At 40.2% G+C, this 15722-nt stretch overlaps 2 protein-coding genes across 3 annotated transcripts; one reads left to right on the top strand and one right to left on the bottom strand.

Annotated features, from left to right (window-relative positions):
• Positions 1-562: 562 nt before the first annotated feature.
• Positions 563-5488, bottom strand: LOC103465019 (inositol 1,4,5-trisphosphate receptor-interacting protein). The gene is made up of 2 exons (XM_008409516.3): positions 5356-5488; positions 563-4376 (listed from the first exon to the last, which is right to left on the bottom strand). The coding sequence occupies exon 2, from the start codon at positions 4365-4367 to the stop codon at positions 2499-2501; it is 1869 nt and encodes a 622-aa protein (XP_008407738.1). The 5' UTR covers positions 4368-4376; positions 5356-5488; the 3' UTR covers positions 563-2498.
• A 2048-nt stretch (positions 5489-7536) lies between these two features.
• On the top strand, positions 7537-14930 carry calhm1b (calcium homeostasis modulator 1b). Of its 2 annotated transcripts, XM_008409528.3 has the most exons (3): positions 7537-7874; positions 9248-9849; positions 12420-14930. In XM_008409528.3, exons 2-3 carry the CDS (start codon positions 9304-9306, stop codon positions 12927-12929), a joined length of 1056 nt encoding a protein of 351 aa, XP_008407750.1. In that variant the 5' UTR covers positions 7537-7874; positions 9248-9303; the 3' UTR covers positions 12930-14930. The 2 variants fall into 2 exon arrangements, with proteins under 2 accessions (XP_008407750.1, XP_081462752.1); XM_081606626.1 differs by having other exon boundaries at positions 7694-9849.
• Positions 14931-15722: the final 792 nt, after the last annotated feature.

Below are 15722 nucleotides of genomic sequence, written 5' to 3'. Positions count from 1 at the left end.
ATTAAGACTTGCTATTAAGATTAAAAATTGGCATTACAAACAGAAGCCATATGTTGGCTGCTGATGCCGTTTTTCTCATCTTCATCAGAAATTCTTGCGTATTCAAAAGGCAGTTTTCATCTGATAATTTCATTAAAGAGGAAATGCATAAATGCATTCAATTCAACCAGGCCCAATGTGTAAGTAATTGCACTTACCATTAAATCGTAATTTAACTGTGAATAACCAAATTTTTTGACTGGACTTGTTCAATTTTACTTGCCACATCAGGCCTGAACGATACCAACAATCAAGACAAAACTTAAATAGATCCCATCTGACAACATGAAGTAGGCTAAAAGATATGAAAAAGCAATACACCAGGCCCAAACTAAATAATAGAAGAGAAACAAAATTAAAATCATGTGGAATCTCAAGCCATTAGATCATGACATTAAGTTCAAATGTCCTTCATTTATGTAGCAAGACAATGATTCAAAGCACACAAGACAGTCAGTCTATGAATTAAATCAAAACTCCTCCACATTTTAGTTTAAGATAAGGTGAGAAAGAAAACCTAAAATCTGTTTGTGAAATGTTTTATTTACATGCAACCAAACAGTTTGTTTACAACTTAAGTACTCACAAACCCTCCAGCTAATACAGTTGGCCCAGTTACACTCGTCAGACCTGTCTGTGGAAAACCCTTTGAATTGGTTTGATGTGAGTTCAGTTTTTCTGCAGCATCAGGAAACAAAATCTACAACTTTAGGAGATCCGATGTACTTTGAAGCCAACAGACATAACAAAACAAACAGCGAGGAGGAAAGGATGAACATTAAAAAGTGCTTTGTAACTCCAAGACCTCTGCTCACCTTGTCATCAATCAAGGGTAAATAGTGAAGTATTTGGGTTAAAATTAAACTGCTTGATTGGGAACAATTACAAAAGTGTAATTTTGTCAAACTGATGGCAAGCCCATACAATCAAAATTCCCTCATTGTGACTCCAAGACGGTCTAGAGCTTCCACCATTTCTGAACGGGCAACACAAACCAATAAGAGCTGCATACTGGTAAACAAAAGATGTGCTTTAAAAATGAGATGCATTGTCTAGCAGGAATTTTATTTTAAGAGCCAACATACCCCATGCCCAAATCAGAACACTTGCAATTATGACCGTGCTAGTAGGTTGCTAAACTTGGCTGCGGTGGATTTTATTAGCAGCTGCAGACATGTTTTAGTGCAGAATTATAGAAGCTTTAACAATCTTTTGAGTGGATAATCCTGCTTGTGCACCAGATGGAAGAAACTCTATGGTAAGGACTAAGTGTGCAACTGCTGTGAATCAACATCCCCATCAGCAGGATGGTGTTCTCAAACTATGGCACGGAAAGTCCTTTACACAGACCTGTAATTAACTCTTAAGTAACTCTTATCTTGAGCTGGGTAAAAGTCCATGCCGGTGATGGATGTCCTCCTTGAAATAAAATTATAATCTTGCACAATCAAAATTGCACTCTGTAAGACATTAACGTTTGGAATATGAAGCGTCTTTTTACCCAGAAGCACCAAAGAAAATAATCTCCAGTCGCTCTTGGAAGATTGACTTTGAAAGTAAAGTTTAATTTAAGAAACTAAATTTGACGGTTTACTGAGGTCTCCTCAAAAGATGACCACCGAGTGAACAATGATGTCACGCTCTTTCACCATCTGAAAGTCCTCAATCAACATGCTGCCGTCGTTTTCACAAACCGTCCTCATGGCCTCCAAGAGGTCATTTGCGAATCCTTCCAAAAATTCCTTTTCCCTCAACATTTTCTCAGCTGAGGCCTGAACACATTGAGCATAAAAGCTCCGCAGAGTTTCAGCGTCAGGCAGCGACACTTTAGCAGGTCTGCGGGGGGAGATCCCAGTAAGAAGAAGCAAATGTACTTCCAAGACTTTGATGAAATCTAAAATGTAATAATCTTTTTCAAATAAATGCTTTATGCATGGACTCATCACATGATATACCAATACCAACAAAACATTTGTATTTTAATAATTTGGTTGAAATCTGGATAAGACTGATGTATTTCAAGCATTCCTGTTAATTTAGAGGAAAAGGCTTACAGAAAGTGGAAATGCAAAATTCAGTTGGTCAGGAAATGTTGCTCTGCTCTGCACAATCAGGGGGAAGACTGAGTTGACAGCAATCCAGCAGACAGTCACAAAACGTAACGGCTAAAGAACCTCGTTGTTCAGAGTCCTGCAAGCAAGCATGTAAATGAAGAGTTGAGAGGGAGAAAAAAAAAGTCAAGCGTACAAAAAAACAGGAACAACAGAAACCTGTGTTGATTCAAGGAGCCGTGTCTGCAGGTGCAAGTCCGCTGAGTACTAACAAGTCCAAAGCCAATGTAGCAAGTTTCCCTCTGATTAGACTCCCTTCTTGTTATTCTGTAATTAAGATGCGCCTGCATTTACATGATTATTCGAAAAAATAAAAAATGAAAAAAAAGTGTCTAACTGTACACAGTCTTAAGCAGAGGATTTTGTGCCAGCCCGAGGCTGAGCAACATATTCATGTATCAACATGTGGGCATTTTGACACATCTCCTGGCAATGCATGAAGGCATTCTTATATGCCCAGTCTTCTTCCACAAAGAGATGAAACAGGTTCACTGGCTTTGCTCTGCAGATTTCTTTAGGCAGTCCAGTAACCCCAGCCAGAGGGTTGCCAACGAGAATGTGGGTCAGGCGCTTCCTCTTAAGACTTTCCTCCACAAAGCTCAGCAGGTCTTGTAGCCTGCAGGCAGCAAAGTTTGGTTGCCACTGCGATGTTTTCTTGGTCAGCAGAAGGTGCATTAATGCTATTTTGAAATGGAAGTCCTTTAGTGCAGTCTTCCCAGTCAGCGCTTCCTGTCTCCTATGAAGGAAGGAGGCGATTTCAAGAATTTGATCATGGCAGGAGTTCACAGGGAGGCGTTTGGAGAGATGTTCCAGGAGGCGGTCTTCGTAGACGGAGAGCGACAGCGCCCAGAAAGTGTCCTCATCCTCTCTGGAGGACCAGGGTGTGATGCAGAAATGAGCTTCTGTGTTGAACTTAACCACTGGCTTCAAGCTGAAGTTGATCTTCCTCCCTGACTTGAAGCGAACCACCAGGGCGCCTGGAGTCTCAGCGTAGCGGATGCTGAGCTCGAACTCGTATTTGTGTGAGATCTGTGCCCAGGCTTGTTTGACTGTGTTCTGAAACCACCGGGTGATCTTCGATTTTGACAGAAAAGGAGTGTTCTTGCTGCACAGTGGTCCGTTGAAGGCATCAGCCACTTTTGTTTTTGCTTTGTCGCTCTCCGAATGGAGCAGGCAAACCATGTCGTCTGCGTCGGCGGACTGGCAGGGGCAGCCGTTTGGGACTTTCTCTTCTTTCAGGAGTTTCATCTGACCGCAGACTTGCGTGTCCAGCAGCGGATCACTCACCGGGTTGTTCCTGAGCAGGCAGCGGACACTGTATGGTTTGCATGGAGCAAAGTGAACAATGATGTCACGCTCTTTCACCATCTGAAAGTCCTCAATCAACATGCTGCCGTCGTTTTCACAAACCGTCCTCATGGCCTCCAAGAGGTCATTTGCGAATCCTTCCAAAAATTCCTTCTCCCTCAACATTTTCTCAGCTGAGGCCTGAGCACATTGAGCATAAAAGCTCCGCAGAGTTTCAGCGTCAGGCAGCGACACTTTAGCAGGTCTGCGGGGGGAGATCCTGGTCTCTTCCTGATCTGTTTGGACATTTCTCTTCAGGTATTTCCTGAAGAAGCGCATTATGGAAATGATGGAGAATGTGTTCCAGATGTACCAGAGATAATCCCTCTCCCATTCTGCAATCCCTTTCTCTGAGGTTTCGTTTTCTGTCTTGCTGTGGACATGTGAGGCAGGTGAGTCTCGATCTTTTGGGTGGATCGTTGCTCCTTCTGGCTTCTCACGATGTCCCTGCAGAGAGTCTTGTTCTGAGCTGCCACTTCTTAAATCCTCTCCCTCCTGATTGTCAGGATTTTCAGTCAGATTCACGGTAGCAGATTTACTTGTCATGTGTCCCACTGGTAATTTGGGATCAAAAGTTCCTCCCTCAGTGAAAGCCACGTCTGAGTCCAACGCTTCATCTTTGGCCTGTTGATTGGACTGATTCTGTTGCTCTGGATTGTTATTTATGTCACCTTGAGGTTCTGTTATTTTGTAACCGACAGGTGCTGATGGCTGGACTAGTTTCTCTTCCCCTTTCAGCAGCATTTGCTCGTGCTTTTGCAAATCATCGTCGACGGCATCGTCCCATTCCTCAACCCCTGGATTGTCCCGAGGACACAACAGGAGACCTGCAGCCACCACAAACACTCGCAGCAGAGTATCTTGCATCATCTGCACAGCCTGGGAAGGAATACAGAGGCAGCAATTAGTTCACTTTCAAATACAGCTTGAACATCTTTACCTTTTAATTTACATCATGCTTAAGATGATTGTCCTGCTGGAAGGCAAGCCCCAACCTCAACCTGCAGCCTATAATAGGTTTCCTTCCCCATCTTTCTATCAACTCTGACTAGTTAGCCTGTCTTTATGAAGACAAGCATTCATCATTTACCATAATGTTGCTAAAAAATGTTTTATAGTGCACATTATGTGTTCAGGATGTAAGTTTTTCACCATATGCAGCATTCTGTAGGTCAGCCAAAGAGTGACATTTTAGTCTGGTCTGGCCTTAGTTGTGTTCTTTGGTCTTCATGATGCTGTTTGTTCTCTAATGTTTTCTAACAAACCTCTACTATCTTCACAGAGCAGCTGAAGTCATGCTGAGATTAAAAATAACACCCAGGTGGAGTGTTAACTAAACATCTGACCTTTGAATGTAGTTGATTGCACAGGTTTTATTTAGGGGCATGAAAGTAAAGGGTGCTGATCATGGCAGGAGTTCACAGGGAGGCGTTTGGAGAGATGTTCCAGGAGGCGGTCTTCCTGGAACATCTTAAATATATTAAAATCATTCATAATTTTTCATGGGCAGACTTTGTGTTTTTGTCTACCACACAAATTCACCAAGGAGTCAAATGAAGTTTGCAGTAACAAAATGTGAAAAAGCTCAGGAGTTATAAATACTTCTGTAAGGCATAAGTCAAAAGTGTAAAAGGTGTTACAAAAGGACTCTTTGTAACACGTTCAAGTTTTCTAAGAAAAAGATGCTGCTGGTAAATTTCACCACGATGCTTAGCCAAAGAGGGAAAAAAGTAACTTCCGGAATATGCTCAAGCAATTCTGAATTTATTTCTTTATTATATCCTGTTGGGTATTTTTCAAATCAAGCACTAGGCATTATTATGTAGAAAACACGTCAAATATAAATAATCACACCCACCTGAATGAGGGAATGTTTATCTCGGCAGTGGGGTGTTCCGGTAATATAAGTGAAAAGGTACAAAGGAGGAAACGACCTTATGCTGCCACTTGCTCTGAGATCTCTTCCTATTTTAGTTGAAGGTTCAACTTACTTCCTGCTCACGCAACCCCATGTGTTCTGCTTCGACAGTTTCCTGGGCGATATGCACAAGTAAAAGGTTCGATCTGACTTCCTGAAACTGTCTACTTTATGTCACATTCAGTGCCAAGTGTACTCAGATAATGCAGCTATATAGGCTTAAACCAGAAGTTTTCACACACTGTTTAAACACTCAACTTTTTTTTCCAAGTGTTTGACATAAAGTCATTTTTTCCCCCTGTTTTTGATTAGTTGAGAAGACTAAAACTATCTCTGTTTGCTAAATGTCAAAAGAACCTGTTAAAGTTGGAAGAGTACAGAAAATCTTGACCACAGGTTTGTAAACTAAAACAATAAAAGTAAAAAGAAGCTAAGTTTTCAGCCAGGAAGTGAAAGTTTGAGCACAAATGGTTCTTCTGATGACAACAACAACGGTTCTAATCATGGCCATCAAAAAGCCCTGATCAGTTTGATCAGAAGATTTGTGGGCAGGCGTGAGCCAATAAGCTGGCCTATAAACCTGAGCAGTTCTTGAGAAATGGGCCAAATTTACACCAAACACTAGAAACCTGGAACATTAGACCCATGTCACATAGTTTAAAAAGGCAAATCTAATACAAAGAAAATTGAAGTTAAATCCAAATTTCTCTCATTATTCTGACATTTAGCAAAGAGAAAATAGCTCTGGCACTCCTGGCCATCCTAAAACAGAAAAAGTTTAGTCTGATTCAATCGTAGGCAGTGAGAAAAAATGGGTTATGTTTCTTTTTAAACAGAGTAAATATTTGTCCGGTTTCAACTATATGCAAATGCAAAGACTCCAGAGCAGTCTGCAGAGGTGATGCCAAATAATGAGGATCCCACACAGATTTAAAATGTATCTTCTGTCATTGAAAGGTACCAAAACTGTCTCAAAGTGTTTTAAATTTAAATAGAAAACTTATGATTTTTACTGTTGTTATTGATCTGAGACTAATCCAACCAGTAGATGAGTTTCAGAAGCTCATGTTGAGAATTCATCTAAAACAAATTAGTCTTTTAAAAAATATCTCCCTGTAAACACTATGAAATAGTAATTCCTGTTTTGTTTGCAGCCACAATAACCAATCAGTTTTTAAGCTATAAAAAAGCTGTGAGAAGTTTGGATCAAAAATCTGTTAAATGTGGTCATCTGTAATATCCCCCTCCAAAAAAGTATAAAACTATATTTGTATAGTTGAATAAATGTGTAAATGTTATTTAACTGATTTTGAAACTTATCTATCACAGGCCATGTTCCAGAGACAGAAAACATAACTTTACTATTAACTACTGGAGGTTTTAAGGAGAACCAGGAACAGATAATGTATTTCAGCAACATGCAAAACATATTTTAAACAAACACATTTTTTCAAAGTGATAAAACATGACTACGGGTTAGCTTGACAATTTTCATAATTGTCAGTTTGAGTTATTTGAATAAATGCTGTGATTTTGTTTTTGCTCCATATTATTGGTGGCTTTAAATAAGTTTTGTTGCATTTCTAGTTTTAAAGATTTACCTTAACATATTAACAGGCGGTGAGCCTTTACAATCTTTGACTAGAGTGTCAATGGAAAGGTGGCGTTTCTTAATGTAGCACTGTTCGCATTACATAAAATCAGTGTACACAAATCTCGGACTCAGAGAAATTATTTTCCTGGTGTTGACAATAAGTATCAGGTTGCAGACAGAACCAAGTGTATTAAATGGCTGGTGCCCATGAACAGTGGAGTGAACCGCTGCCTTTTATCTTCTTGCAGGCTTAAAACTGGTTTGTCAAGCTCCAGTTCATTTTGTGGTTCCATATCTATTGAAACCCCTGTGTGCTATAAATAAATGGATAAATGTATGTATATAAAAAAAAACTATTTCAACCTGTTTCACGGTCATTTCTTCTCCAAGCAATTGGAAACAGATTCACCCTTTACCTCTGTGACTGCAACCAAATTTTCCATCCAAAGCCACAGATATTTGAATGGTTTGAACGTTTGTTTGCATGTCTGGCTTGTTGACGCAGGAACAATACAGGAACTCTCACTGATGGGATTTATTGGACTGACACAGAAACACTTTGCTTTTCATATAATAATGCAGAAAATTAAAAGGGGGTTGAAATAAACAGTGTAAGATATTCACAGGCTTTGTCAGGTTTGCTTTCGAGAAAATATATTTTCTCAAATCACTGTAACGCAGTGAAGGGAGGGGCTTGATGACAGGAGCTTAGCTCGGCTTTGAGTATCACCAGAGAATCACTTCTCAGTCAGCCAGGTGCATATGTATGCTGCGTATGAACGGAGCTGCAAGACACTCACTATGGACGTTATGGTTATATGACAAGTTTATCCTTCCAGCTGTTTATCCAAGTATAAATAACAAGGTAAGTGTGAAGTTAATACGAAAACAGCGTCTATAAATATGTGTACCATCAACATGTTCAACTAAATCTCTGTCTTCAACTTTGTTGTTGGATAAGTAAATTACAAATGTCTTACAGATAAATTGTAAATAGTTGCTGCATTTTCTTTGGGTCTGGTGAAATCCAGCAATGCTTCGCAGCCAAAATGTATTTTCTGTTACTATTAAGTCTGTGGATATAAACAAAAACTTTAAATCTCCTACTTGTTTCTTCTTAATAAAAAAATAAATAATAGCTTTAATAATAACTTTGCCATCAGATATTAATATCTGGTTGATAGAACGTTTACTAGCATTTTTATTAGGTACACGTGACCATTTACCATGTAACACAAATCCTGAATCAGCCCATCACACGTCGGCAGCTCAGTGAGTTTAGGCACGCAATTATTGTGAAGTCGAATGTTGAAACCAAGTGGCTTTGAACGTAGCGTAGTTGTTTGTGCCAGATGGGCAGAAACTGCTTACCTACAAGGATTTTCGCACACAAACATCTCTCAGGTTCAAAGAAGAGATTATGTATATCCTGTGAGCAGAAGCTGTCTGGATGAAAATGTGTTGATGTCAGAGGAGAACAGTTCAAGATGACAGAAAGGGAACAGTAGCTTAAATAGCCACTCTTTACAAACAATATTTTACGAATACCATATTTGAGTGTATCACACTTGAAGCCCTTAGATGACAAGACCAAACCAGGTGCCACTCCTGCCAGCTAACATCAGCAAACCAAGGTCACAGATTTCACCTGCTTACCAAACCTGAACAATGAATAAATTGGAAAAACAATGGTTTGATGAGCCTTGATTTTGGCTGTGAGATTTAGATGTTATTGTCAGAATATGGTGTAGCCAACGTAAACGAGGATCCATCTTGCCTTGTATCACTGCTTCAGCCTTGTGGCGGTAGCATAAAAGTATGGGCAATTGTTCTTGGCAAACATTGGGCCCATTAGTACCAGCTGAGTATCGCTGAAATGTCACAGCCGATGTGTAGGAACCAAACTGGTTTCTTGAACAGAACAACTAGTTCACTGTACCCCAATGGCCTTCAGAGTCACCAGATCGCAATTAATTAGAACAAATTTTATATGTGGTCAACAAGGATCTCCCCATCACGAATGCAAAGCTGAGAAATCTGCAGCAACTGCATCATGCTGTCAGGTCAATATGGATCAAAATCTCAGAAGAATGTCGCTTTCACCTCGTTAAATAGTATTGAACATTATTAAAAACCTAACTTGGTATCAACTTAGGTTTTTTTTTTTTAAGGAGGTTCAAACTCTACTGTTTTTCATATCAAATGAGAAGAGCTGTCTATCTGATCCTTCTCAAACAGCCTTTTTCCAGGAATTTCACTGCCTGTAAGCCGAAGCGTCCACCACATCTCACACGATGGATAAGTTTCGTATGATGTTCCAGTTCCTCCAGTCCAACCAGGAGTCTTTCATGAACGGGATTTGTGGCATCATGGCATTGGCAAGTGCCCAGATGTACTCCGCCTTTGAGTTCAGCTGCCCCTGCATGCCAGAATACAACTACACCTACGGCATCGGGCTTCTTGTCATCCCTCCCATATGGTTCTTTTTGCTGGGCTTTGTTTTGAACAATAATGTGTCGGTGCTCGCCGAGGAGTGGAAAAGACCCACGGGGAGCCGGACGAAGGATCCGACAATCCTGCGCTACATGTTTTGTTCAATCACCCAGAGATCATTGATCGCCCCTGCGTTGTGGGTGTCGGTCACCCTCATGGACGGGAAGAGCTTCCTCTGCGCCTTCAGCATCAACTTGGATATCGAAAAGTTTGGAAATTCCAGCTTTGTCAAAGGGATGTCGGAGACGGAGAAGATTCGACTGCTGGCCAGAATCCCCTGCAAAGACCTGTTTGAGCATCAGGAAATAAGAGTGGCAGCGACACGGTACATCAAGTGTATATCACAGGTAGGTGGGTTTTTTTTTTCTTTTTCTCAGGATGAAACACAAGAAGAAGTAATGTGAGACAATTTGCCAGGCAAACCAGATATATGGGGTTTTTTTTAAATCACAAGGTTGTTGTTTTGCCGTCCCTGAAGTAAACAAAGTAAAACTATGTTTACACATGAAACCACAAAATGGATAATCCAAAAAAATTAACAGAAAATTATTCTTATTATTATTTCAAAAATACCACATGAATGTGGAAGCTGGGAATGTCTGAGCCGTCCAGAATGGAAGCACTTATTCAAAGTGTTGACAAATGTTTCCTAAGAGTTAACACAAGACGTAAAAGCTGCAAGAGTTTCCATATTCTGATGTATGATTGATGTGCATGAGTTTGTTGGCTTAACTCAAGAAAAATGTTCATCCCTCCAACTTTTTTACGTCGTCGAAGCAACTTAAACCCCCTTCAAGTCAAAACTTCACAATAAAGACACAACCACAAAACTCCCATTATGGATCACATTGCCTTTTCACAGAAAACCTAAAGCCCAGGTCACACAGCTTGAGGCATTCACACAAATAAAATGCACAAGTTGTGTGTTCCTGATTTACCTCCTTTAGGACTTTGATATCAGTCACAATCTTCACACAGAAGTGCAAATGATGGTTGTGCTGCTCAACATATTGCTCAGGTCAGGTACACTGAAAAAAAACAAAAAAAAACAAACAAGAAATTGCTACATTACGGTAAAATACTGACAGCTGTGGTTGCCAGAATTTTATACGTTAAATTCTGGCAACCACAGCTGCTGGTATTTTATCATAAATTAGAGACATTTTTTCTTTTTCTTTTTTACAGTGTAGAGTCTGGAGGATGATCTGGTGGCTTTGTCCATGAACTAAACAGCTGCTGCCGTCTGTGCTTTGTCTAAAGTCACTACATCATGAATGCTCCCCAAAGCTGTAGAAAGTCCCTTACAGATCATGCAGGATTGGGTGTAATACTGGTGGGTATTACACCCTCCTATTCTGTGTTTGGAAACCTTTAGTAGTTTCCAAGATACAAACGTGTAGATCATAAAACAAAAGTGTGTCTTAAAACGGAGTCCAAGAAACCTCATGAGGTATGAAGGAGATCTGCAACTGATCATCCTCTGCTCAGAATGTGCCAGAGACGGGGAATGTGCCACAGATACAAGAAAGGCCCTAAAGCTGAACTTAGAGGTACACCGTAATGAAGTGGACTTGGTGAAGACATGCAATATGAAGCAGCAACCAAAAACGAAGGATTCAGAAGATATGAAATGATGAAGGGTGGCGACTGAGATATTAACTACTTTGTCTCTTCGTTGAGTAATTTCTGCAACTGAGAACAAGTCATTTTGTGCCCACTTAACAATTGTGTCTTACGCTATTTCACTTGATGAATTATTCCTACTAATGTTCATACTCAAATGCCCCGTATAGTTTAGTTTGCTAATCTGTTTTCAGTGATTGTGGTTCTCATCCCTATCAGTGTCAGATAAAATGTATGAACTAGGACAAATTATGGCCCCCAGATTAAACTGAAATCACTCAGTTTCCTCCATTTATAACTCATAAAACCACATTTACTTTATCAAACTATGAGCAGATTGTATAAAACCATTTCTATCCTCAACTGTCAAAACAGATACAAAATATCTCCAATCAAGATAAGAAGACAACTCCTGTTTGTACAAGAAAAGTGATAAAAAATCCTAAATGATGGCAGCATGACATTACCTGCATCCTCCTTGTTTACAGTTAGATTAATTACTGACTTAGCAGTGACTGTAAATGAGCTGCTGTTATTTTATTGTTAACCCAAAGTCAAACTATCAATGTCAGTGACACATCATTTGATATAGCACATTTCCAACACCTCGAACTAAATAAACAACTAAGGATGAGTAAAATACACAACAGTGGTACAATCAAGCATAAAAAAGCATTTTAAAAGGCAATAAGACAATAAGAACAACTTAACAGCATGGAGGTAAAATATCAGGGCAAATTGGCAAAACTCTTATTAGCTAAGTTGTTATTTTTATCAACCAATTTGTTCAGTTACAGGGACATTTAAAGTAGATCAAAATTTATAATTTCATTGTTAATTTTTTTACTGTGTGTTCTAAAGTTGGGGCTAACGCGTCGCCTGGGTGATTAAAATTCTAGCAGCTGAGATATTTTTCAATTCCTCATAAGAAAATGTGATTCTGTTTTACCTCTAATATCCCTCACTGGTTACATTTACTTTTGGGATTTTTTTTTTTTTTCCATAAGTCCCTAAATGTGTTATTCATGAAACCGAGACCTATTTCGGTCCTCCCATAAAACACCCGCACTGTTGTTTAGGTCTCTGAGTAGCCTCAGGGAAAAAGCGCAGCCTCAGAAGTCCCATATCTTGCAAATGAAATGTTTGTAACATAAATGAAGTTGGTGAGCTGTGAAGGTTGCAGGAAGCCTGTAGGATGTGTTATTTCCACGTTACCAAGTGGGAAGATTAAGAAGAACTCTATCACAAGCAAATGCAGTCCGTTTGCTAATGTAAAAACCTCGGCTCTTTACAGGCGTGTGGGTGGATTTTTCTCCTCATGATGACCTTCACCGCCTTCCTCATCCGGGCCATCAGACCATGCTTCACCCAAGCCGCTTTCCTCAAAACCAAATACTGGTCCCATTACATCGACATCGAGCGCAAGATGTTCGACGAGACCTGCAAGGAGCATGCGAAGAGCTTCGCCAAAGTCTGCATCCACCAGTACTTTGAGAACATCAGCGGCGAGATGCAGAGCCTCCACTGCCATCGCTCCGGCCAGGACGACAGCGGCGACGAAGGCGAGGACAAGAGAAGCGACGAAGACAAGCTGCTGGGCATCAGGGCCCAGGACGACATGAACAAGGTCCTGTGGAACTGGCACACGAGTAAGCCGGCGCTGGCTCTGAGGAAGGACCAGATGGACGGCGAAAACAGCAGCAAGCTGAACGGGAAGATAAACGAGGGATTTAATGGGTTCGCAAACGGACACGCCCACGAGACCAAAAAAAGGGAATGGGCCGTGTATTACAGTAAGGTTTGAAGAAAACTGAGATAAAACGCTTACAAATGAGCTCTCACTGTGTTCCAGAGATGTAGCCTTTAGGAAAAAGACTTTCTTACTATGAAAAAGTCTGCAGTCATTGCCCATCTCTTCATATTTTGCTTCCATTCAGTTAGACTTTCTTTTCTTCTTTCAAAGTTACATTGGTCAATATTTCTTACAGGTTCCTGAAGGCTCTTCAGAGCTTTTCTCTCAATTTTTACTGTTTCTGCCATCATTTAAGTTCAGGATCTGGTCCTTTTCAGAGGAATATCTTCTGTTACGCTGCGTCACTCTGACCTATGAATTATGTAAGACATCTAAACTCAATGAATTAATCCTAGTTCTATGACAAAGAACAGAAAACTTAACATGCAATCAGTTGTAAATTGGCCCTGACTCACTTAAAATGTCATTTTAGTATTAGCAAAGGGATTAACTCTTTGTTGACCTCAGAAAAGCACTCCGTCCTCTCAGAAAGCTTGCTTGTGTAAATCTTGTAAATTACACATGGCTAATAAAAGTCTGTTTTATCAAACTGATAGCTCACACTTAGTTAATGCTGCACACCGGAAAGCCCTCACTTTTACCACTAACGACTGTTTGAATGTCCAGACCCGCGTGGGTTACAGTGAAACAGCTGAATTCAACGTCACTTTGTCAGCTGTAAGCAGACGTTACACAATAACGCTTAGAAATGATATACGTTCCCGGATGTAGTAATGTTGTGTCCGCCTTTTTACTTCTGAGTTAGAAATCCTTGCATTGCAACTTTATTAACTTCAAAGGAAATGTAAAGTTTATGCAAAAACAAAGGAATGTGGCTGCCAGAACATTTACAAGTGAGAATGAAAACAAGGTCGAGATTTGCATCTTGTTTGCTCTTTGTGTTTTTTCTTCCTTTTTTTTTTTTTGTTATTGTCAGTGACACACAACTTCTTATTTATTTTTTTTACATCTCTTATTGGAAGTGTTGTTTAAAGCCCCTTTTTTTTACATGTTCACAGTTGCGGCTGAATATGCTTATCGGAGTGAACTCAGGAAGTTGTTGATTCAATGTCTTGAAAACCATGTTTCACAAGAGTGCGTGCTATTTCTAAAACCACCAACCTGTTGCCGTCTGGCAGCAGCAAGTTCAGTCTGCAGCCTTGGAATGAAACAAGCAGCAATGCATGTAGTGTGTTTAGCTGCGCATTTACGCATCTGTCCAGATAACCCAGCTGTCCTTTAGTGCTCATGGGTAAATGCCATTGCACTATAAAAATCACTCTGTGTCACTGACAAACTACTGGAGAAGGCGATGACATAAAATTATGTTTGTTAGCAGAATTTAGTTGCGTTTTACTGAAATGAAACAAAATGACTAATGTTTGGGCCACTGTCGTTTTTCCTTCTCTTTCTATTCCATAAGTTTGGGTTTGATTTTGTCTTCATCAGACATCAAGTCCTGATTGAAAACATTTCAGCTGCAAGTGGGTTTTTAATAACATTGCAAACTCCAAGTAGAAATGCAAACCAACAACATTGTACTCCTCAATTTTATATGGAAGGAACATGTTCACAGTAATACTTGAAGCACTTATTTAATTAGATACAACCTGTCAGAATCATTGATAATTGGTTTGTACCTGCTGCTTCATGCTATAAAGCAGGATTTTTACTATGAGTCGATATCAAGGCTTTTTTTTGTTTGTTTTTAGAACTGCAGCTCATCCAGCTGTTGCAGGAACTAAGACAAGTCAATTAAGTGCTAATCTGGTTTTCTTTCAATTAGCTGTTCTAAATCCACAGTAGTAAAATATTCTTGTCAGTCCACAAATGTGCAAAAGAAAACATTTTTCTCAAAGTAGTCTGAGCTTATGGTCAGGGTGACCATTAGAGGATAAAGTGTCAAAAGCCTCAGAGCGCTGAGTCAGATGCTTCTCACAGAAACAGCAGTTTAAAACAACGGTAAAAAGGGAAGAGTTAAAATTAATTTTAGCCTCATGGCAGCAATTTAGTCAGAAAATTGACTGAATTGAAACTAGCTCTCAAGACAAGTTGATACAAGATAAGGGGTTCTTAAGGCAACAACCTCTGTTCAGTGTATAACTACCCAAACCATCTCTGAACTGTAGAAGATCAAATACGGTCCAGTTCTAATAAGAAACTGTGAAAATGACCCTGTAGCTTCTCACAGACAGGGCGTTCAAAAGCAGACATAAACTTTGGCTTTGTTAGCAGCTGTTAGTTGGTGGTGCTATTCTCAAAATTGTTTCTGTCTGTCATTGTCACACCGTTTTCTTTATAGAAGATGTTAATTTAGAGTTGTGGTCAACACGGCCTGAACGGCTTTGCTCAGTTCCTCCGCTGCCATTGCTAAAACTACAGGCAGACTTCAATTCCATACCAGCACAGAAAATCGACTCCATCAATCACAACTTCTCCTTCGGCGTGCTGATTGGCCAGTTTGAAACGCTACCAGAGAAATCCAAGTCAATGGGAGAAATTCAGACGGAGTCTTGGAGGGCTACTTTTTAAGTTCAAACCACGTATTTTACTAGGGTGTGAGAGTTGGAGGGGTGTTGGAAATGCCATGCATCCCACTGACTCTTCTTTCCTTTCCTCCTCCTCTTCCCTCCCTCCTTCTCTTTCCTCCCTCTATGCCCCCTGGGGATTACTGGAGCAGCCCTCCCCTTGACCATCTCCTTGCCCGATAGCCCAGCAGCTGTTCTCCTCAGCGGATTGGCAGCCAGGCCTGCTGGTGTGGGGGTGTGTCCAGCTTGTGATTTTTCTGCCTGCATTTTTTTTTTT

Source organism: Poecilia reticulata, chromosome 1 (assembly GCF_904066995.2).
Source record: "Poecilia reticulata chromosome 1, P_reticulata-male-v2, whole genome shotgun sequence".
NCBI classification, from domain to species: Eukaryota; Metazoa; Chordata; class Actinopteri; order Cyprinodontiformes; family Poeciliidae; genus Poecilia; species Poecilia reticulata.
Note: the sequence above shows the minus strand (reverse complement) of the source record. Positions and strands in the feature narration are given on the sequence as shown.